Here is a 22,464-nt window from a genome sequence, read left to right as displayed (position 1 = left end):
CTGGTACGGGAGGATGTTATCCTGGATACTATAGTAACAGTGAAGTCTCCATCCTCACTTCTTGTAAGACTGTGAAGATTACGGTTCGGACAGACGACGCTCATTCTTTGTATATGACAGTCTAATGTTTACACTACAGTCACAGTATTCATTTATTTCATGAGCGCCGGACCCTTGTACAGAGTGACGGGACATCTGCTGCGGCCGGTCCCTTGTACAGAGTGACGGGACATCTGCTGCGGCCGGTCCCTTGTACAGAGTGACGGGACATCTGCTGCGGCCGGTCCCTTGTACAGAGTGACGGGACATCTGCTGCGGCCGGACCCTTGTACAGAGTGACGGGACATCTGCTGCGGCCGGACCCTTGTACAGAGTGAAGGGACATCTGCTGCGGCCGGACCCTTGTACAGAGTGACGGGACATCTGCTGCGGCCGGACCCTTGTACAGAGTGACGGGACATCTGCTGCGGCCGGACCCTTGTACAGAGTGAAGGGACATCTGCTGCGGCCGGACCCTTGTACAGAGTGAAGGGACATCTGCTGCGGCCGGACCCTTGTACAGAGTGACGGGACAGCTGCTGCGGCCGGACCCTTGTACAGAGTGACGGGACATCTGCTGCGGCCGGTCCCTTGTACAGAGTGACGGGACATCTGCTGCGGCCGGACCCTTGTACAGAGTGACGGGACAGCTGCTGCGGCCGGACCCTTGTACAGAGTGACGGGACATCTGCTGCGGCCGGACCCTTGTACAGAGTGACGGGACATCTGATGCCGGCCGGACCCTTGTACAGAGTGACGGGACATCTGCTGCGGCCGGACCCTTGTACAGAGTGACGGGACATCTGCTGCGGCCGGACCCTTGTACAGAGTGACGGGACAGCTGCTGCGGCCGGACCCTTGTACAGAGTGACGGGACAGCTGCTGCGGCCGGACCCTTGTACAGAGTGACGGGACATCTGCTGCGGCCGGACCCTTGTACAGAGTGACGGGACATCTGCTGCGGCCGGACCCTTGTACAGAGTGACGGGACATCTGCTGCGGCCGGACCCTTGTACAGAGTGACGGGACAGCTGCTGCGGCCGGACCCTTGTACAGAGTGACGGGACATCTGCTGCGGCCGGACCCTTGTACAGAGTGACGGGACAGCTGCTGCGGCCGGACCCTTGTACAGAGTGACGGGACAGCTGCTGCGGCCGGACCCTTGTACAGAGTGACGGGACATCTGCTGCGGCCGGACCCTTGTACAGAGTGACGGGACATCTGCTGCGGCCGGACCCTTGTACAGAGTGACGGGACATCTGCTGCGGCCGGACCCTTGTACAGAGTGACGGGACAGCTGCTGCGGCCGGACCCTTGTACAGAGTGACGGGACATCTGCTGCGGCCGGACCCTTGTACAGAGTGACGGCACGGCGCCTGCGGCCGGACCCTTGTACAGAGTGACGGCATGTCGCCTGTGGCCGGAGCCTTGTACAGAATGACAGCGTTGAACCCTGGAGGGGACTTGTTACATTACACAAGAGTCATAATCCATCCCTCTCTTTTCCTGGTGCAGTGTCCGCTCCCCATACGGCTGCCTTGTCTTCTAGTAGATGACATGTTTGTCGCATTAACATGACTTAATTTAATATTTAACTATTCCATGGCTGTGGCGCCTTATTATGTCTTTTGAGCGGTACATACAGTCCGGGCTTTTATATATTTTTGTCTTTTCTGCACCACCGTTATTAAACCTCGACTGTGCAAAGTTTGCAGTTTCTTTCTTGTTTAGCGACACTTTGACGTTGGAGTCTTTGGTTGTGTAAATAGTGGCACTTGACAGCTTCTTAAAAACGCGTTCGCCCTGTTATTTTCTTGATTTGATTTTCAGCTTTGTCTTTGGTTATTCAGCTCCGGGCACTTTTGTCTGTTTGTTTTCTGCATTTGCATAAGTATTCTTTTAATGAGCAATAGTCAGAGACTAATGGCAGTGTCAGACGCGCGGTCCTGTTTCACGGAACGATCACAAAGGATGGGACATGATTACAGATTGGAGCTGCTGTTTAGAAGTGACTCTTTGTATCTTATAACACTGTGAGGGTGCTTTCACACGATGCGTTGCGTCACGTTTTTTAAAGCGTTTTTGACCCATTCCAAAGGTTTCAGCGTTGATCACATGCTGAGGTGACATTGCGTTTTATCAGATGCAGTGGAAACGCAATGTAACCTCAGCATGTGATCAAGGCTTGGAATGCGTAAAAAACGCATCAAAAACCGCCACGTTATGCATCGTGTGAAAGCGCCCGCAAGGTCCAAGTCTTGTCTGCTGCACTGTGGTCGGACGCTCAAACCGGACGCAGCACAGTCCACGATTCATGGTCCAACCGCAGATAACTGAAATTGCGCTAAAGGTTGTCGTACACCTTCAGGTGGATTCACTCTCTGTATTTAGTATACACTCCGGGTATACATCGGGAGAGCTCCGGACGGATACACTGAGGGTACCCATTCACACATACTGGCAGGCGGAGGCATAGTTGTTGTCTCTGTCTGCTCAGTATGTGACGTATCCTGTAAGAAAGACTTGACAAGCCACATCTTCCCATCCTGCTCCCTCCTGCTGAGCGACATGGGGAGTGAATACATCACTCAACAGGAGAAAGGACACTGGTGATGTCACTGTCCATATAAGGACAGGGACGTCCCTGGGGAACACCCCAGACATTGTTGTACACTCCACCCCCCACATTCAGCAGGAGGGGTATCACTGGGAAACGTATCCCACTGTATAAGCATACAGTGGGATATGTCTGTGCCATATGTTGTATCCTTACAATGTATAGCAGAAAGGTGTGAATCCACCCTTAGCTGCCAGCCAAATGCTCATTCAGCCTCAGCTATTCCTCTGCACTCACCTTATATACTTGCATTCTTGATTCCATTGCATGTGTCCTCAATAGGGCGAGGGGTTAAATAATGGCATCTTTTGAAAACATGGTCAGGTAGATTAAAATTCTCTCCCTCACATCTTCCCTCTAGAGAAAATATGGACCCACCCCCACCCCGCTAGGCCCAGCATTTTCAAAGGTTTCTGGAGGTAAAACTGCCAAAAACACAAACCAATATACTTTCTGCATCAAATCCTCATGGTTTTCTAGATCTCTGCCTGCTTTGCTGCTATAGAAAGCTTGATTGTTTACTTCCTGTACATAAACAAACACCATGTCATGTGATGTCACACAGGTGCACAGCTCGTTAGATCCCTGGACATGTGATGTCACACAGTTGCACAGTTTGAGATATATACCTGTCCATGTGATGTCACACAGGTGCACGGTTCATTATATCCCTGGTCATGTGATGTCACATAGGTGCACGGCTCGTTATATCCATGGTCATGTGATGTCACACAGGTGCATGACTCATTATATCCCTGGTCATGTGATGTCATACAGGTGCACGGCTCGTTATATCCATGGTCATGTGATGTCACACAGGTGCACGGTTCATTATATCCCTGGTCATGTGATGTCACATAGGTGCACCGCTCGTTATATCCCTGGTCATGTGATGTCATACAGGTGCACGGCTCGTTATATCCATGGTCATGTGATGTCACACAGGTGCACGGCTCGTTATATCCATGGTCATGTGATGTCACACAGGTGCACGGCTCAATATAACACATAGCTCTGGTTTTTAGGAAGTAAACAACAAAACTTCCAGTAAAATGACAGCAAGCAGAGATCTAGAAAACAGAAAGGAATTTATGCACAAAATATATTAGAACTTTGTATAACTTTTCATTCCATAAAGAATACCAGTTACTTGCTGCAAACGGACAACCCCTTTAAGAGAGTCTGCATCCTATTCTGAGGCTTATATATGCACTTAATTCCATATGGCAGGTTGGGTCACACGGTTCGCCAATCCCTGATGTTTGGCTAGTCTTCGGAAAATTGTTGGGTTGTGCCGACCCTTCTGTTATGTGTATAAGCGGCTTTACCTCATATGGAATCTTTCTATTGATATAAGTAACAGCCCAGGGTAATACGGGGATAAGGAATAGTGTGATAGCGAATAATATTTGGTTGGGGCCATCAGTGCTGCTATTAGGGTGATGCCACACATGGCGTTTTTTGTTTGTTTTTAAGCATCCGTTTTTGACCGTTTAACATGCGTTTGGCTGCTTACAACCTGTTTATTATAATTGGGAAAAACGGACAAAAATGGCCAAAAACTGATGCGTTTTACCAGACTGAAAACGCATGCTTAAAAAACGGACTAAAAACGCCTTGTGTGGCATCACCCTTAGGGGGTGGACAAGCCAATCACATATCAGAACTGCCTCTCTATATCCTAAACCCAGTGATACAGTAACCTGAAAGATGAGGTTTATTAAAGGGGTTGTAGTAAACTAGAAAAACTTTATTCTCTTTGTGAATAGAATAAAAGAAACTTCTATTAGATGTCACTTTTTCCTGGTGGAGAGTTTCTAGTCACTTTGTATATTGGACTGGTGATTTCTTGGATGGATTCTGACCACATTTTAGTCTTTTGTGTTATTTTATTGGCAGATGCTGTAAAGCATGCGAGTGCCCGCGCTGGTGTGTGTGTGTGTGTGTGTATATATATATATATATATATATATATATTAGTGGGAAGTAACTGTTACTGTATTACTGCATGATTATATCATTGCTCAGGGGACTAATCACATCTCCAGGAATAAATACTGCATGTACACTAGGGGTGCGTTCACACATTCCGTTTTTCAGATGCAGTTTTTGATGTCCAAACCTGGAGTGGAGTAAAAAAAAAAAAAAAAAAAAGAAGAGGAGCAGCTGCTTTCCTCGAGATGTTCTCACCCATTATGATCCACACCTGTTTTAGTTTCGAAAACTGCATCTAAAAACTGTGTGTGAATGCACCCTAAGCTGCATATCACATGTAACTGATCTAGTGCCTGGTATCTGAGAGGTGACCCCTCTTACAGACATTATAGGGGACATGTATCAGTTCCTCTATGCCAGTTTCTGGCGTAGAAGCAATGGAGTCATCACAATTTCTTGTGCACTGCACCATACACAGGCACTCATGATTTAATATGTAGACCTTAAAGGGGTTGTCCACTTATAGAAACCTTTAATCAGGTTAATAAGGTCACCCATATTATACTTATCCTAATAAATATTGGCGCTCACCCCTGGAGCTGAGATTCACGTGTCCCCCTCCCCTGGCAGCAGGACCTTGGACTTCCAGTGACATCCTGTTGTCTGCTGGTGGATTGAGGGGGCAGTGCATTCATTACTGTATGCCCGCCCCCTCCATCTTAACCCCTCCCATATCATGGGTTGGAGGGATGTGCCACTACCGCTATGGGAATGTTCATGACAAAAAATATGTGTGACCTTCTTAAGGTTTTATGTAAAACTTAAGGATAAGTAGTCAATCCCTTTAACAGTGAGTGAATTAATCTTGATTTTCTAAGCAACAGACATTTAAGGAAGGGGGAATCTTACAAGGTAGATTTTTTTGAATAAAAGCTGACAAAAAACCCTAATAAAATATATTACAAAAAGAGGTTTTAAAGGAAATCTTCCATCAAAATCCATCATGATAAACCAGAGACACTTACTCATAGATTCAGGCACCGTGACTGTGGTAATCTTCTTGTATAAGTTATCCATGGCCTCCTTCCTTCTAACATCAACTTTTAATATTATTCAAATGAGTCTAAGTGGCTACTCAAGTCCTTCTGTGATCTGGCTTTACAGGCTGTTACACTGTCTCACCGTACCCACTGTTGCAGGAAGAGCTCACTACGCAAGTGCTGAAGAAAGCAGTGGGTACGGTGAGACAGTGTAACAGCCTGTAAAGCTACATCACAGAAGGGCTGGGGTAGCTGCTTAGACTCATTAGATTTCCTTCAAATAAGTGAAAAAACAGTAATACTATAAAGTGTATGTATAATAATCTATGTAAAAAGTGAAGCCACCGCTCCCGAGCTGTGTATATACAATAGGCACGCGTCGCACTAGTATTATCGCACTTGCTCTGTGTTGGCTATGGGATCTCTGTAGTCACCGGCTGCTATGGTTTTTTTTTTTTTTGCATTGGGCACAGACAACGACAAATAAAAACTATTGATGTTGCACAAGGTCTTGATGTAGTGACAATGTAGCAGTAGATAGATATTATTTTTCGTGTGTTTGGGTGGGGATGTCTGGAGGGTGATGTTCCTTCCTTACTGTAAGGCTGCATGTTTGTGAAGCCGCGCCATCCTGCTAGCTGTGGGGGTTGTTTTTTTGAGTTGTGGGCAGCATGTTGTCCAATTAGACACAACTTTCTGCTTACGTTGTGAAGATCTAACCATCTCCTGCTTCTCATGACAAACTTAATAAACTGTCTCAACTATGTGTGGCGTCTGCTGATTTCTTGGGTTTTATAGGAGGGGGAAAACACTCATCCCTAATCAACAGGCGATTCCCCCCTACTTAAGGACATTCGACCCCTAGTTACAGACCAGGGGCGTAACTACAGCGGTAGCAGCGGCTATGGGGCCCACAGTGTCAGGGAACCCCGCCATCTGACCTGACACAATAAAGAATGGAGGATGTGCACCATTATATCTATATTACACTGCACATGTCCAGCATAATATGTATATAAACATATACTGCAATGTATATATGCAGTATCTGTATACACTGTATGTATGTGTATATGCACATGAGTATGTACATGTGATTATAAGTCGCATGTGTGAGTATACTAATATTTTTTTAAGTGGGAAGGGGGGCCCCAATGCAGTAGCCTAGTTACACCACTGTTACAGACGGACCCCTCTGCCCACTGTGACCTCTGGTGAAGTCTCTGGATGTTACTTCAGTCCCGGGCTGCAATGATCAGATGTAAGATGTCTAATGAAGCTTTATTGATTATCCTTGGTCCAATAACAGCAAAAAAAAAAAACAAAACTGAAACTACTAATTGTCACTGGTGCAAAAAAGCTACACTGGATTCACTGAGAGCGCCCCTCTGGCAGGGCCACAGCTCTCCCATTACCTAAATTCCATAGGACTCCCCTCAGCGTTCATCATTTTGCTTACAGGCTTTGAAGGTACTTGTGTCCAAATGAGCCATGTCAGGGGGACCTACTCGTCCTCTTATTGCCTTCTGACACCCCCCCCCCCCCCCCCCCGACAAATTCATGCCAATACCTGCTTAAATGGGAGCAGGACCTGCAGATCACCCTCACCATGGAACAAAGGGAGAAAGTACTTACAGTAGCGGATAAATCTACCATAAGTACCACCTATCAGGAGACAAATTATAAATTGCTCACTACATGGTACAGGCCCCCACCCCCATGTACTCCATAAAATGTACCAAGAAATTACATCCAATTGCAGGCATTGTGAATCCGGGGAGGGCACCCTCCCCTTCTGGAGTTACCCCGAGATACTCTGCTATTGGAAAGTTGGAGGAGATTTCCGAGGCGACAGGATAATCCTGCTCGGGTGTTATTACACCACCATGCGATATCCCTGGTCATGTATAGAAAGTCGTGTTTTCTCCTGAATGCATTCCAGCTGGCGGCCGCTCCACTGAGCTCCCCTCATTGCACCAGATCCAAAACAGGCCGCTGGCTCTCAGAACACTTGGTTCCCCTTGGACTCCTTTGTGGCTTCTCCTCGCTACCTGTAATGGACAGCAGCGATCCCTCTACAGCTATCAGACAGCTCGGTTCTCTCGGTTCTGAGCGCCAGGTAGAGGGGGATGTGGTCTCCCCCCCTCTCCTTCATCCCCCCTTCCTCTCCCTCATGTTCCCATCTTCTTTCCCTATTGTTAGTTGATGTTCATTACAACAAATAGTGCACCTTTCCAAGCCCGAGTTATTGTAAAATCCGGGCTGATTCATTCCTGCAATTGTTCATCTGCACGAGCATTATTTACAATCTAGTGAGTATTTCTTTTGTTATTTGTATTTCTGCTGAAAATCCTTGACATTTACTTTTATAGATTTTTTTATTTATTAATTTTTTTTATAAAAACAACAATCAGATTTGTACAATTGTTAAAAAAAAACCCAAACGCACATTGCAGAACATTACTTAACAGTGACGCTTATGATGGTGATATCTTCGTAGGGCTTATCCGTCTTAGGGTTAACCTTACTGTTGGAGATCCTCTGGACCACTTCCATTCCTTTGGTGACCCGCCCGAATACTGTGTGTTTGTTGTCTAGCCAAGGCTGGAAGAGAACAGACGAGAGACCATTACACCAGAGAACCTGCGCCCTTACACCCTCCTGTGACAGGACAACACATTACATACAGCACAGGGAGGAGGCATTAACCCTATAACGGGCACCCACATGGGGGGGAATTACATACATGTGCGGGAGAGGTTTCTGGGAAGATGAGCGAGGTTAAGGAGAAAAGGCCCCGCTGTGAGGCTTTTATAGTTAATGGAAGTGATCCTGACGGCGGCCGGTGACTTCATTAATTAAATCATTCATTCCAGATGAAGACCAGACATACACACGGGTTAGTGACGTTCACTAACGTCGGTATATTAGTGAGCCAAGACAGACAGGACTATGGGAAGTCCTGCTGTACATCAGGGTTGTGTTTCTGTCGTGTAACAAATATGTTATATGGAAGTATCAAGGCTGAAGCACACGACCAAGAACTCGTAATCATATATCAGAGCAGCTGAGGAGCTTCCATTATCACATATCACTATGTTACTCCGAGCCTCCTCTGCACTGCACTCGGCCCAAGAAATCCAACCACTGCGCGTTTTGGGACTCACCAACCAATGACGGACGTGTGTTTTAGCCCTTACGCTTAAGAGAACAATCTTAAACTCTGTACTCGGGCCACAATTTGCAATGCTAATAAGTAGGCACAATTAAACTACTGCCCAGTTATGCGATCAGATGATAACAGAGAGAAGTCAGGGGTCCAGCTCCATTTTCTGTGCGACGTCCTTTAGACTTGTTCCTGGAGTCATTTTATGAATGAATATCATTGTATCCCAAAATCCCTAAAAGGGACTACTACTAATCTACTAGTCCCCGGAGGAAGGGTATGAAATGTCCTTTCTAGAAATCCCTCTCATGTGAAATCTCACCCAATTACCTTTAAAAAATTCTCAAAGACAAGCAAATATGACTTCTCACCTCATCCACTTGTCAAATATATAGGCTGCAGGGGTAGTGTCACTTCTGAAGCCCCCATCTTCGGTTCTATAGCACCTAGGAACATGTTTTTGTCTGTCAGATTAAAGAAACGTCAGGCTTATGGCTTTGTCTTTAGCTGTCCGGTTCTGTAGCTCACAAAGTTGTAAATGCAAGCTGCATATGAAGACCCAGTTCCCACCTATATTTGTCTGACAGTGTCTACAGTTCTGTATTGCACAGAACCATAAGCCTAAGGCTACATTCACACTAACATATGGAGGACGTATATACGGCCGATATACGCCCTCCATAGTCGTCAATGGGCGCACGGCCCCTGTCCTATCTTTTGCCGTAATACGGCGCCGTGCGCCATTACTTCCTATGGAGAGGGGCGGCGGTGAGCTGCGCTCACCACCTCCTCCTCTCCCCGTGCACTGCCGTTGCCCGCTACGGTACGGTAGGGCAACGGCAGTGTGAATATAGCCTAAAAGATCACATCAGTTTCTTTAATATGACACAAATCGCATGTTTCTTAATAGAACCAAAGATAGAGGTACCTGACGTGACAACTACCCTGTAACCACTAAAAACTTGATTCCTCTCATGTGAAAATGAAATAAGAGTCATATTTGACACACTTTGCCAGAGATTTTTATACGTAAAATTTAAGTATAAATTTAGGTAGAATTTCACATAAAAGAGGGAATTCAAAAAATTTCACACCAACTGTGGGGCAAAACCTGGGGACAGGTTTCCTTTAATGGGAAACCACCACCATGAATTACCTACCAGAACTACCTGTTATGTTATGTGGGTCTATACAGACACATAACTTTGTTTTTATTTTTCTGCTGCTCCTTCTGTGCCAAAACTTCCCTTTATAAATATGCAAATAAGGCTAGAGTGCTTTTTGGGGGCATTAGTAAAGCACCTAAGATCTCTGACTCCACAGCAATAACGCAGTCCCCAGCTACAGTTCTACCTCCTTCATCCATCTTTCTCCCTCTTCAGCTACAAGACTCCTGGGTCCATTTAGATGTCGAGGCAGAGCCCTGAGCTTTGCTTATTTCTAAAGTGAGGTTATGGACAGAGCAGCCAAACAATAAGTATACTGCATGTAGCTCGGCTGGCATGTAACTCTACATAACATAGAAGTTAGTTTGGGTAAGTAACCGCAGTGACCGATTCCCTTTAAATGCACAATTTAAAGGACCAGACACCATAAAAATGTTTTTGCAGACTTGTGATTGATGTGCAGTAAAATCATATTTGAAAAAAAAACCAAATACTTTTTGCCACACCATTTCCCCAAAGTGGTTCCCCAAAGTAAAACATTAAGCAAACAGGACCAAAAGGTGTTGGCAAGTCATAAGGTATAAAGTGTTCTTACGGTGGGTACTACGGTGATGAAGAACTGGGAGCCGTTAGTACCGGCACCAGCATTGGCCATGCTCAGTGTGTAGGGGCGGTCGTGTCTTAGCGTGGCATGAAATTCATCCTCAAACTCTCCACCCCAGATGCTCTCTCCACCCATGCCTGTGCCCGTAGGGTCTCCAGTCTGAATCATGAATCCCTAAGACAGGAAAAAAAAAAAAAAAAAAAGATTATTACAAACACACAATACCATGACATTGTATAATATATATATGTTGTAAAGTATATATAACTTGCTTATCAGTGGGGTCTGTTAAGTAGCAGGTCGCTCTATTGATCTTTATGGCGCTGAAGGAGATAGCAGAGCGCAGACCCCATAGGCAGTGACTCGAATCAATAACAGCCAGCACTTACCTTTATGATCCGATGAAATACGTGCCCATTGTAATACCCGTTACGACTGTGTACACAGAAATTCTCCACCGTCTTAGGACACCTGTGTTAAAATAAGTCAACGTATCCAACAGTCAGCATGAGCCCCCATCACAATCTCACATACAGTATACTGTGTATCTGCATCCATAGCAGCTATTACTACAGCCATGGGAGGGCAGGGGCTTTATCTGAATACAAGGAAGACACTTACTCAACAGGAAAGAGTTTCACGTGAATATCCCCCATACTGGTGTGTATAGTGGCGCTGTCAGAAACGCGTTTCGGTCCTTCCGCCTGAGTGGCTGCCATCACTTCTTCTTTAGATGGTTTCTCATTAAAAATATCTCTGTCAGAGTCGGCGCTCTTGGTGTCTTCTGGTTCGCGCTTGGTGAACTGGAATTAGAATATATCGGTTTTTGACATTTCAAAGGGTTTTGTCCACTTTCAACTAACAATTGATATTGCTTGTGTAATGAAAAGTTATAAAATTTTCCAACATACTTTCTCTATCAATTCCTCACGGTTTTCTATATCTTTGCTTGCTGACAATTTATAGGAAGCTTATGTTCTTCCTGTGGATAGAAATCCGTCCCTGTTCATGTGATGTCACACAAGTGCACAGCTCCTTATATCACATGGTTCTGATTACTCTCTGTGATACTAACGAGCTGCGCACCCGAGTGGCATCACATGACCAGGGATATAACGAGCCCCGCACCAGAGTGGCATCACATGACCAGGAATATTACGAGCCCCACACCAGTGTAGCATCACATGACCAGGGATATAACAAGCCCCACACCTGTGTAGCATCACATGACCACGGATATAACAAGCTCTGCACCTCTGTAGCATCACATGACCAGGGATATAACGAGCCATGCACCTGTGTAGCATCACATGACCAGGGATATAACGAGCCATGCACCTGTGTAGCATCATACAACCAGGGAAATAACGAGCCGTACACCTGTGTGACATCACATGACCAGGGGTATAATGAGCCATGCACCTGTGTGACATCACATGACCAGGGGTATAATGAGCCATGCACCTGTGTGACATCACATGACCAGGGGTATAATGAGCCATGCACCTGTGTGACATCACATGACCAGGGGTATAATGAGCCATGCACCTGTGTGACATCACATGACCAGGGACCGTTTTTATCCACAAGAAATAAATAATGAAGTTTCCTATGGAATGACAGCAAGCAGAGATCTAAAAAACTGAAGAATTGATACGGAAAGTATATTGGAAAATTGTAGAACTTACCATTGCACAAAAAATAGCAACTATTTACTGAAAGTGAAGAACCCCTTTGAGGATTTAAAAAAATTCACACAATTATTCCACACCCAAGATGACAATAAAATGCTATTTGGTCATATGAAGCTAGCCCTGCACACTTGCTTTTTCATACACTTTGCAGTCAAGCAACATCTGGACCCCAGGGAGAGATCTGCAGGTAATGAACGCTAACTAGTGCGATGTGGCAGACGGGAAGATCAAGGCAGCAGCTCATGCCAGGTCTACAATCCATGCCTCTGACATGCTGATTCACCAAGCTAATTGCACAAGCTCCCTGGGTCTGCATTAGTAAGAATGGCAGGGTGTGTACGGAGCAGCAGTCAGACTATGAGCTGACCAGATGCTAACATGGGTTGTGGCAGTAAGCGTGATGTCATGTCTGGACTATACCAACCATGTAAAAACGATTCTTCTTGAAGGAGGTGCACACGATGGTGGGGTCAGGCTGAGCGCTCAGGAGGACGGGGTTGTCCGATGCCTTCATCTCCACAGTGGTGGCGGCGCGGTGCTTTTTGGCCACACCTTGGAACATTGCCAGCTGCATGGCCCGGATGTTTTCCTGCTTGCCCAGGATACGCACACACCTGTCCGGAGAATATTATATACAGTCACTACATAGGGGAGGATCCGTGTCTTTCAGCGCTATAAACATATAAAATGACTATTGCAGCAAATAAATCTCATCTAATCCAGGAAGAACAAACGTAACGGGCAGAGCTAGAAACAGCAGGGGATTCTAAGAACTTTAAACCCATCATGATAAACCAGGGACATTACTCATAGATCCAGGCACTGTGATAATATTCGTAGATTTGTTATCCATGGCCTCCTTCCTTCTAATATCAACTTTCACAATTATGCTAATGAGCCACAAGTCCTTTCATAACGTATAAGAGAACTTGACAACAGTGACCGATTCACTTCCATTTGTTTCCCAATGGAAGGTAACAGAATGACGATCACTCTTTTGTGTAGCCAACTTCTTGCTGTAAATCCTTTAGACTACACAGGCGAGGGCTGCTAGATACCAATGCAACAGCCAAAATATAAAACAAGATAATTATGTAGGGGTTGTCCCAAGTTTGCTTCTTATCCCCCATCCACAGGATAACAAGGTGATCGCTTAGAGTCTGACGTCAGGGACCCTGATGAATCACGAGAAAGGGACCCCCAGCTATCCAGAGTAAGCGGTTCCTGTTTCTCACTGATGAGTGGAGCAGCAGGCTGACCACGTGTCCAGCTGCTCCATTCAAGAATGGCAGAAACTGGAGAGCACATATCTCTGTTATCTTAGGAGCTGCCATTCACGGTCTATGCGAGTGCTGGAGATACAAGAGCTGTGCCCACCCTTTTATGGAATGGAAAAGCAGGAATCAAGCTCTTCCCGATACTACACCCATCACAAGATTGCTGGGGGGTCCTGTTCTGCAGTCAGAACGTGAATTTGGATAGGGCATCCAGTTTGTGCCAGTCACTGCATTTGTTGCCCGTCTCCTTCCGAATTCAGTTTAAAATAATCCCCCTCATTCACAAAGCTCTTCATAATACAGACGGTCCCCTACTTAAGGACACCCGACTTACAGACAACCCATAGTTACAGACAGCCCCTCTGACCTCTGGTGAAGTCTCTGGATGTTACTATAGTCCCAGACTGTAATGATCAGCTGTAAGGTGTCTGTAATGAAGCTTTATTGATAATCCTTTGTCCCATTACAGCAAAAAATGTTTAAACTACAATTGTCATTGGGGCCAAAAATTTTTTGTCTGGAACTACAATTATAAAATATACAGTTTTGACTTACATACAAATTCAACTTAAGAACAAACCTCCGGACCATATCTTGTATGTAACACGGGGACTGCCTGTACTGCATGTCCCAATCTCTATTCTCTCATTTCAGTCGCTCAACCGTTGCTCTTCAATCTGCCAGTGATCTTAGATTAATCTCCACCTTAATTCGATCCTCTCACGCACGTCTCCAAGACTTCTCCCAAGCTGCACCAATTCTCTGGAATGCCCTTTCCCGTACTATCAGACTAATACCTAACCACCAAAGCTTCAAACATGCTCTTGAAGACCATCTATTTAGGCAAGCCTATCACACTCACTAACTGCATGAAATATTAACTCTCTCTTTACTAACCCATCCTGTGTCCTATCTCTCGTCTGTTATCCGGCAATCACCAGATACCAAGCTCCACGAATCTCTGCAGTCACATTTACCTTGGATTCTGTATATAAGATGCAGCTGATGACTGGTTCAACCAGCAGCATTTTTATTTATTATTTTATTCTGCTCCCTGGACCATTATACAATCTCTTATACCTCTGTGTCAGCCTCAGAGTGTAAGCTCTTGTGTCACCCCCTCATCCTCATAGACTGTAAGCTCTTGTGTCACTCCCTCATCCTCATAGACTGTAAGCTCTTGTGTCACCCCCTCATCCTCATAGACTGTAAGCTCTTGTGTCACCCCCTCATCCTCATAGACTGTAAGTTCTTGTGTCACCCCCTCATCCTCATAGACTGTAAGCTCTTGTGTCACCCCCTCATCCTCATAGACTGTAAGCTCTTGTGTCACTCCCTCATCCTCATAGACTGTAAGCTCTTGTGTCACCCCCTCATCCTCATAGACTGTAAGCTCTTGTGTCACCCCCTCATCCTCATAGACTGTAAGCTCTTGTGTCACCCCCTCATCGACTGTAAGCTCTTGTGTCACCCCCTCATCGACTGTAAGCTCTTGTGTCACCCCCTCATCCTCATAGACTGTAAGCTCTTGTGTCACCCCCTCATCCTCATAGACTGTAAGCTCTTGTGTCACCCCCTCATCCTCATAGACTGTAAGCTCTTGTGTCACCCCCTCATCCTCATAGACTGTAAGCTCTTGTGTCACCCCTTCATCCTCATAGACTGTAAGCTCTTGTGATCAGGACCCTCACTCCTATTGTTCCATATGACTGTTTGTAGTATTCTATTTGTATTTGTCCTTTATGATTTGAAAAGCGCTACGGAATATGATGCCGCTATTTAAAGATTATTATAGGGAATAATATGCAAACTACATACAACCTTTAATGAACAAAAAAAAAAAAAAAGAAAAATGCTACAAATTTTTAATGATTGGGTAAATGCATATAACATACCTGGGGTCCTTCATTCGGATTGTGGCTTCAGAGCAGCACACAGGGCTCTGGAAGAAGTGCCTCCGGACATAGCCAAGTTGTGGTAGCTAGGACTGCGGCATATAGGGGGTAAAATGCCTACCTGGCTCCCAGGTTGCCTCTAGTAGGGAGTAGCGAGTGAGATAAGGGGAGTGACACTAGCAATGCTCTATGGCAGTGATGGCGAACCTTTTAGAGACAGAGTGCCCAAACTACAACCAAAGTCCAGTTATTTACCGTGAAGTGCCAACGTGCCATTTTAAGCAGTAACTTACTGTTACCTGTTCTTCCACTTCTTTCAATTGTATCAGCCGCCTGAGGCCAACAATACAGTTGAAAGGAGGGCAAATTCAGACTCTCATTGTAGCTTCCCTCCTGGGTATCTCTGTACAGGAAGAATGTTAGGTCCAGCAGGATGAGCTCCAAAGATAATGCAGTTCTGTCAACACCTTCTCACTTTTCAAGCAGTTCCAAACAGCCAATGAAGTGTCGCTGTAAAATAGTGCTGAGAGCAACATCTTATAAGTTGCCTTTCACTGTGGGAAAATTTAATGAATTTGGTCCTGTTTGGTGAACTCTGTCCTGGGCTGATGGCCTGAGTGCCCACAGAAAGGGCTCTGAGTGCCACCTCTGGCACCAGTGCCATAGGTTCGCCATCACTGCTCTATGGCATGCTTTAACTATTACTAGTCGATATCTACATAAAACACTTTTTGTAGTATACATATGATGAATACAATAGCCAGGGGTGAAATACACGGAAAAATTATATATATGACACACTAACTTACCGATTAGTTTCCACATTAATAACTTTGATGCCGAGCATCGTCCCGTATAAGACAAAGTGGCCGGTCTCGTCGAATATGATGTTAATTAGTTTAAGGGCGTCCACCTTCTCCAGCTCCCGCTCCAGGGCCATGCGTCTCCCAAACTCCATGTCTGGAAGTTGTTGTCGCATCTGCTGCAGCTCCGTGAACATCTGCCGAGACAGACACCAAAATGTCAGATCTTATGCCTCAGATTTCGGAAATTAATGATGCAAAAGGGGTCGGATTTGGGATAACTGGAGGTTCAGTAGCAGCACATCCTCTATGGGGCTGACATACAAGACTATTGTTTATTTTGCTAGTTTCACAGTTCTAGGGGTTAGGAGATCTATATCACCTTTTCACAGTTCTCACTGAAGTGAATAAAAGCACTATGGCCTAGGCTTTTGGCATTCAAATAACCTGATTAGTGTAGATCACTTATGCCATTGATTGGTTATCAATCCGGTTTCTAGAAAACCCCTTTCATGGCCTAATCTGGTCACAACCAGTTATCCTGCGATTAGGGGACAACTTGCTAGACTGATGGAGATATAGCAATGGGACCTGCACAGATCAAAAGAATAGGGGTCCATTGTACCCCAAATGAAAGGAGCAGCAGGTCAAGATTACATGCTGCCGCTCCATTCACTGTCTATGGCTCTGATGGGGGTAGTCGAGTACTGAGCTCAGCCATCTCCCTCAGTGCCATAGAGAGGAGCACAGGAGTAGTGCGAGTGTCCAAGCAGCTTCTCTATTCACTTGGGGGTAAGGAACCCTCCATTTGTGTGATCTGTGGGTGTCCCACCACAGGGACCCACCGATCAGCAAGTTATCCCAAATTATACTTAATGTGTCAGGACAGCCCCTTAAACTTCATGTTCTATCAGCTCTATAAGCAGACTGACCTTTTGGAAGGTCCAGGGCTTAAAATGTCTGTAGATGCACAAACGGAGCTTAAAAATTTTGGGTGCCAGTTCACTTCTTGCACATTGGTTACCTGACTCCTGACCGTTCCTCCTCACACTAACAGGCCTGAATATTGCAAGAACACGTTGATTTGGTTAACAAAAAAAAGAGAAAATCACATCCATCCCTGAAAACTGTTGTACATCTGGCAGAAATCAGGAACGTCGCCTGAAGACCACAAAACTCTGGCAGGAGAACAGCTGCAGAGCAGACGCTGCCGCAGAACATGAAAGGGTCGGGCCGCGATGCTGACCTCCTGCTCTCTCTATAGTGTTCACATTTGTGTACAAATAAAATAGAAGCAATTCCTATTACTCACTGCTGAGGCTTTGTTACATGAGAAAGTCACGGGGATGTGTGTCTGACAGATTGTGTGCAAACCGCATCATATGGGATCCTTTAGGATGAACAGATACCCGCAGCTCAGTAACAGCAAGAGTCCAGGGCAATGCGGCCACCTCTAGGAGCAGATTTACAGGCCGAGTCTCATCATGTAATAAATTCCAGCTTTGTTACAAAATCCCTCGTCAAGACATCATCATCTGATAAAGGGCTTCATGTAGGACAATAGATATAAGCCTTCACTACTAATATGTATTTCTGGCCGAAGCCTTTTACTTACACTTAGCGACTCGTCAAACACTCTCATCAGTTTCCCAGTTAAAAACCGGAAGATCCGAACTTTTCTATCAGGTCCAATAGTCGCCATCTTCTTGCCATCGGGGGAAAAACTGACACCTGTCAGACACGTTTTACACTTGGCAAATTCATAGAGGTCAGTGTCTGTTTTGTATTCCCAATTCACATTATCTGGGAATTTGTATCCGCGGGGAGGCCCAGTCCAGTACTCAATCATTCCACTCTTGTCGGAGGACACCACCACTTTGTACGCAGGGTTCAGCCGGATCGCAGTTAGAGGAGAGGAGTGCAGCTTCTCAAACACGTGCATCGGCTTGTTATCTCCACGGCCGTCGTACACAAAGATCTTCCCTGTACTCTTCTCAGAACACGCCACCGCCGAGATGGCATCTCCAGGGCAATAGATCCACTCCGACTGACCGGGATGATAGCTGGAATATAGGAAACACACGAGAATGAGGAACCTGTCACACCGTCAGTGGTCCACAGGGAGTAATCCTTAGTCAACACTAGTATTCCCAACATAAACCCTCTTAAGCCAGAACCATATAACTGCTGTCAGTCCATAAATACTGAACTGTGTGCTGGACAGATGTCTAGGTCCAAACGTAGTAAGCAAATCCCTGCATCATTTGATGTAAGGTGTAATTTCTACCATGCAAAACAGCCGTGATTTACTGTATTCAAATCACAGATCCGATAAAACAGGCCATTAATAGTTTAAGCCTAAAAATCAAAGAGTGATACTAAGGATATGAAGAACAGTTAATAGTTTAACATGAAATGTAATCAACCCCGTGAAGAAGCAGGAATACGCAAAATGTGGTTGGGGAGATTTGGTTCTGAGCAACATAGCTTTTACCTATAATGTGAGACCTAAGATTTCATTGTGATATGATGTGATTCTGATACTTTAGCCTGGTTGTGATCCTGTATATAAGTATGCAATAGCATTTGATAAGTTATATATAAAGAGGACACTATAGGCTTTAATATACAGGCGGTCCCCTACTTAAGAACACTCGACTTACATACGACCCCTAGTTACAAACGGACCTCTGGATATTGGTAATTTATTGTACTTTAGTCCTAGGCTACAATAAACAGCTATAACAGTTATCACAGGTGTCTGTAATGAAGCTTTATTGTTAATCCTGATTCTTATGACAACCCAATATTTTTAAAATCCAATTGTCACAGAGACCAAAAAAGTTCTGGCTGGGATTACAATGATAAAATATACAGTTCCGACTTACATACAAATTCAACTTAAGAACAAACCTACAGACCCTATCTTGTATGTAACCCGGGGACTGCCTGTATATTTATTTACAACTATGCATCGAGTTGCTGGGTTTCAAAGCATGTTCATTTATTTCATTTCTATGCTGGTACAGTGACTATATGTTTTCAATAATAAAGAAATTGTATTTTTAGAACTTTGATACATTCATTTATTATGGGTTTGGTATATCAGCTAGAGTGGGTTCTGTTTACATAGGGGGCTTTATTATAAGCCCAGCCGTGATGGATTGAGTTTAGTTCTTGTTTGGGTTTCTCACCATGTAGTAATGTATTTCATTGTCAACAAAAACAGTTAATGAGTAAAAACCAATAGGATAAGAGGTGGAATACATACCCAAGCTTCAGCATGTTGATCATATCAAAGTTCACGACATCGAAGACTTTCATTGCCTGGTCATCTCCAACAGTGCACAGAAGTGACCCTTCAGAGCTAGCGGCAATGCTCTCTATCACTCCTGCACAAGGGATGCAGATATAAATACTCATTTTACCTCCACATGTCATTGCACCACCTAAGTTTCAAGTAACTTTTAGATTCATGTTTGTGCAAATTATGAATGAGTGTCCTAGGATCTGTGATGCTCCAAATCCTTGTTATAGGCTAGAACACATCCACATTCAGCAAAGAAAATGTGTTCCTACATAACAACAATATGATGCTGGCTCAAGTATACAAGTTATTCCCGATCAGGATAGGGTGATGATGGGTGATTCGGAACCCCAGAGAAAGGGGATCCTGTACTCACTAATGGGTGGAGTGGCAGGTTGAGAAGCAGTCGGGACACTCCATTGTTTAAAGGAGCAATCTGAGATCGCTCCATTGCACCCTACCCACTACCTTCTCAGGAGGTGCTGTGAGTAATATTTACCACTCTCCACTATATGGGTTGCAATAAAATTTGGTGGGCATTAAATGAGGTTTCAGAGATTTACAAAATTTATCCAAGAGCAAGCATATGTTTCGAACCCATACCAAAAAAAAAAAAAAAAAAAACCCCTAAACACTGCTCTTTGACACATTCTGCACAGATCGCACTGCTCTACCAATCACAAGTTGTACACACTGACGTCAATAATAAAACCAGTGATGGGTTAAGGAAAATGGGATGGAAGATGTGATCTCACATTATCCAAAGCTCACTGCAACACAAAACCCACCACCACCTATACTGTACTTACCTAAATGGCTGCGGAAATGTTTTACAAATTCAATTCCTTCTTCCACTTTCTTCCAGAACTTGACGTGCCCATCATGGCTGGCGGTTATGATGAAGTCTGTCCTATTAGGAGAAAAGCAGTATTCTAACAGAGCGGCTATGCCAACTTATCATATTGTACATTTTCTGTTACTTCTTATGCTTTATACAATTTACAAAGTGTTTTTGAAGGCATAAATGACTAAAGAGGAGAGCACACAGCATAGAACCTCCAATATGAGAGAGATTTACACATCCAGCTTGGAAGCGTCAAACCTCCCTTAGAGTCTACGTAGAGGGGTCTAAAGCTGTAATTACAATCTGTCCACTTTCCCCCTTGCATATTCTGATCAGTATTTATAAGCCACAAGCAGGAGAGATATCCATACACCTCCTTACCGCATACACATACTAGAAATGCAGATGTAAATGAGAATTAACAAACATGTAACCCTAACACTACTTATAAGTTTTTTCTGCCACATTTATCACTGTGTTCACTTCACTTTTCTAGCATAGACAGATTGATGCACGTCCCCCAATGCTTCTGAAGAATGCAGAATTGCTAAATGATGAAGAGCAGAGGTTGGATTAACGCCCGTACAAGTGTCATAGACGCTTGTTTTACACTTTGAAAAGTGTCTAATGCGTCTAGCTCGGCAGGAGATCTGTAGTGTAGGCACCTGCAGCGGAGGGGAAGGATCAGAGTTCTGTTCTATAGCAGAGACTTAGGTCAGGCAGATACTGAGAGAAAGGAGAGATAATGAATTGGTGTGAATGTAACACTATCCTCTCTGTGTCATACACTACGTTCTTGCTCTCACATTGTTTTAGCCCCAGCCCTTCCTAATCTTTTGCATAAACCTTTGCCTATATTACAACCATTTGATTATCATTACCTACAAAGTTAGGGCAGTTTAAGATGACTCTGATGAATCAACCACTGCAGTGTCCAGGACAGGACTCCAAATATCATAGTCATTCTTCTCCCCTGTGATCTTGATTATAATCGATTGCTGTTTTGTGGGGGAAGACATAACTATGATGCTGGGAGTCCTGTCCTGGACTATGTAGTGGCGCTGTGAAGCTGGTTTACATCTGCTATAAATGTTTTCTGTTGCATAACACGAAGACAAATAAAATCCTGCACTGTGAAGGCTCCATCACAACAGAGAGACATTTCGGCCCACATTTATTAATAGTGCGGCAGAAAGGCTCTACGTGACGTTTACCTCACTAGCGTACAGAGTGCACCGGATTAACGAAGATCGGCGCACAGTCTGTATGAATATGGCGCACCCACAGGCCCCCAAAGTGAAGGAACTCAGTGCACCTTTTCTTTTCTGGTGCAGTCAGATAAATGCGCGTGCGCCACAATTATGTCCGACTTAAACCTGGCAGCCGACGTGAATGTGCACCAGAACACCCCGGGATTGTGTTGCAGCGTGCATAGTGCAGCCATGACACAATACTTCATAAAGACATGTGCAACAAGACTTCTGGCATAGATTGCTTAGTATATATCTATATATGTCTATGTCTGTGCTTTAATAAAACAATTGGCAAAATTTGAGTAGCCCCTAAAATGTGAACATAGCCTTTTTTTTGCTACATTTAGTAGCAAGAAGTGAAGAAAAAGAAATAATTTAATATGTTAGCTGCATATCCTTCGCTGCTGGGGTTTATAATCCGAAACTTGTGTCCCCTGTCCTATAGATGCAGCATTCGGCAGAGATTTAAACAAGGAGAAGGCACCTTGCTTTACTATACATGTACAATGATGTGGACTACAAAATACTCCTCAGAATAAGAGTACAGGAGTATTTTTACGCTTTCAGGGATGAGTGTAACCTCTGATGTAGAGACTATAAAGTGCAGATTATAGTTCCACTTACTTGGTGCATACGATGTGGGTTATGACATCTCTGTGCATATAGCTGCGCTCATACATAGATGCGCTGGGAAGGTTGTCCAGGTAAACTCTCTCAAACTCAAGGACTAAGGGGGAAAAGCAAAAGCTTAATATTAACATCTACAACCTTATGTCCAAAAACAAGCACAAATCCAGAAATGTCAAAGTAACCAAAATAATCAG

General features: G+C 44.6%; 1 protein-coding gene across 2 annotated transcripts in view; it reads right to left on the bottom strand.

The window, feature by feature from the left end:
* Positions 1-8,042: 8,042 nt before the first annotated feature.
* The window catches only part of PPWD1 (peptidylprolyl isomerase domain and WD repeat containing 1), a 31,493-nt gene continuing 17,071 nt past the window's right edge, over positions 8,043-22,464 (bottom strand). The window contains exons 2-11 of one of the 2 annotated variants that reach the window (XM_072137209.1): positions 22,265-22,367; positions 20,353-20,453; positions 19,508-19,628; positions 17,852-18,299; positions 16,243-16,433; positions 12,686-12,875; positions 11,189-11,370; positions 10,957-11,038; positions 10,559-10,741; positions 8,043-8,235 (exon numbers count right to left, since the gene is read on the bottom strand). In XM_072137209.1, the coding sequence (XP_071993310.1) occupies positions 8,092-8,235; positions 10,559-10,741; positions 10,957-11,038; positions 11,189-11,370; positions 12,686-12,875; positions 16,243-16,433; positions 17,852-18,299; positions 19,508-19,628; positions 20,353-20,453; positions 22,265-22,367 (1,745 nt within the window). In that variant the 3' untranslated portion in view covers positions 8,043-8,091. The remainder of the gene's footprint in view (positions 8,236-10,558; positions 10,742-10,956; positions 11,039-11,188; positions 11,371-12,685; positions 12,876-16,242; positions 16,434-17,851; positions 18,300-19,507; positions 19,629-20,352; positions 20,454-22,264; positions 22,368-22,464) is intronic. The other variant, XM_072137216.1, reaches the window with a different exon arrangement.

Source organism: Engystomops pustulosus, chromosome 1 (assembly GCF_040894005.1).
Source record: "Engystomops pustulosus chromosome 1, aEngPut4.maternal, whole genome shotgun sequence".
NCBI classification, from domain to species: Eukaryota; Metazoa; Chordata; class Amphibia; order Anura; family Leptodactylidae; genus Engystomops; species Engystomops pustulosus.
The sequence above is the reverse complement of the archived record's forward strand: the minus strand, read 5'-3'. Positions and strand labels throughout refer to the sequence as shown.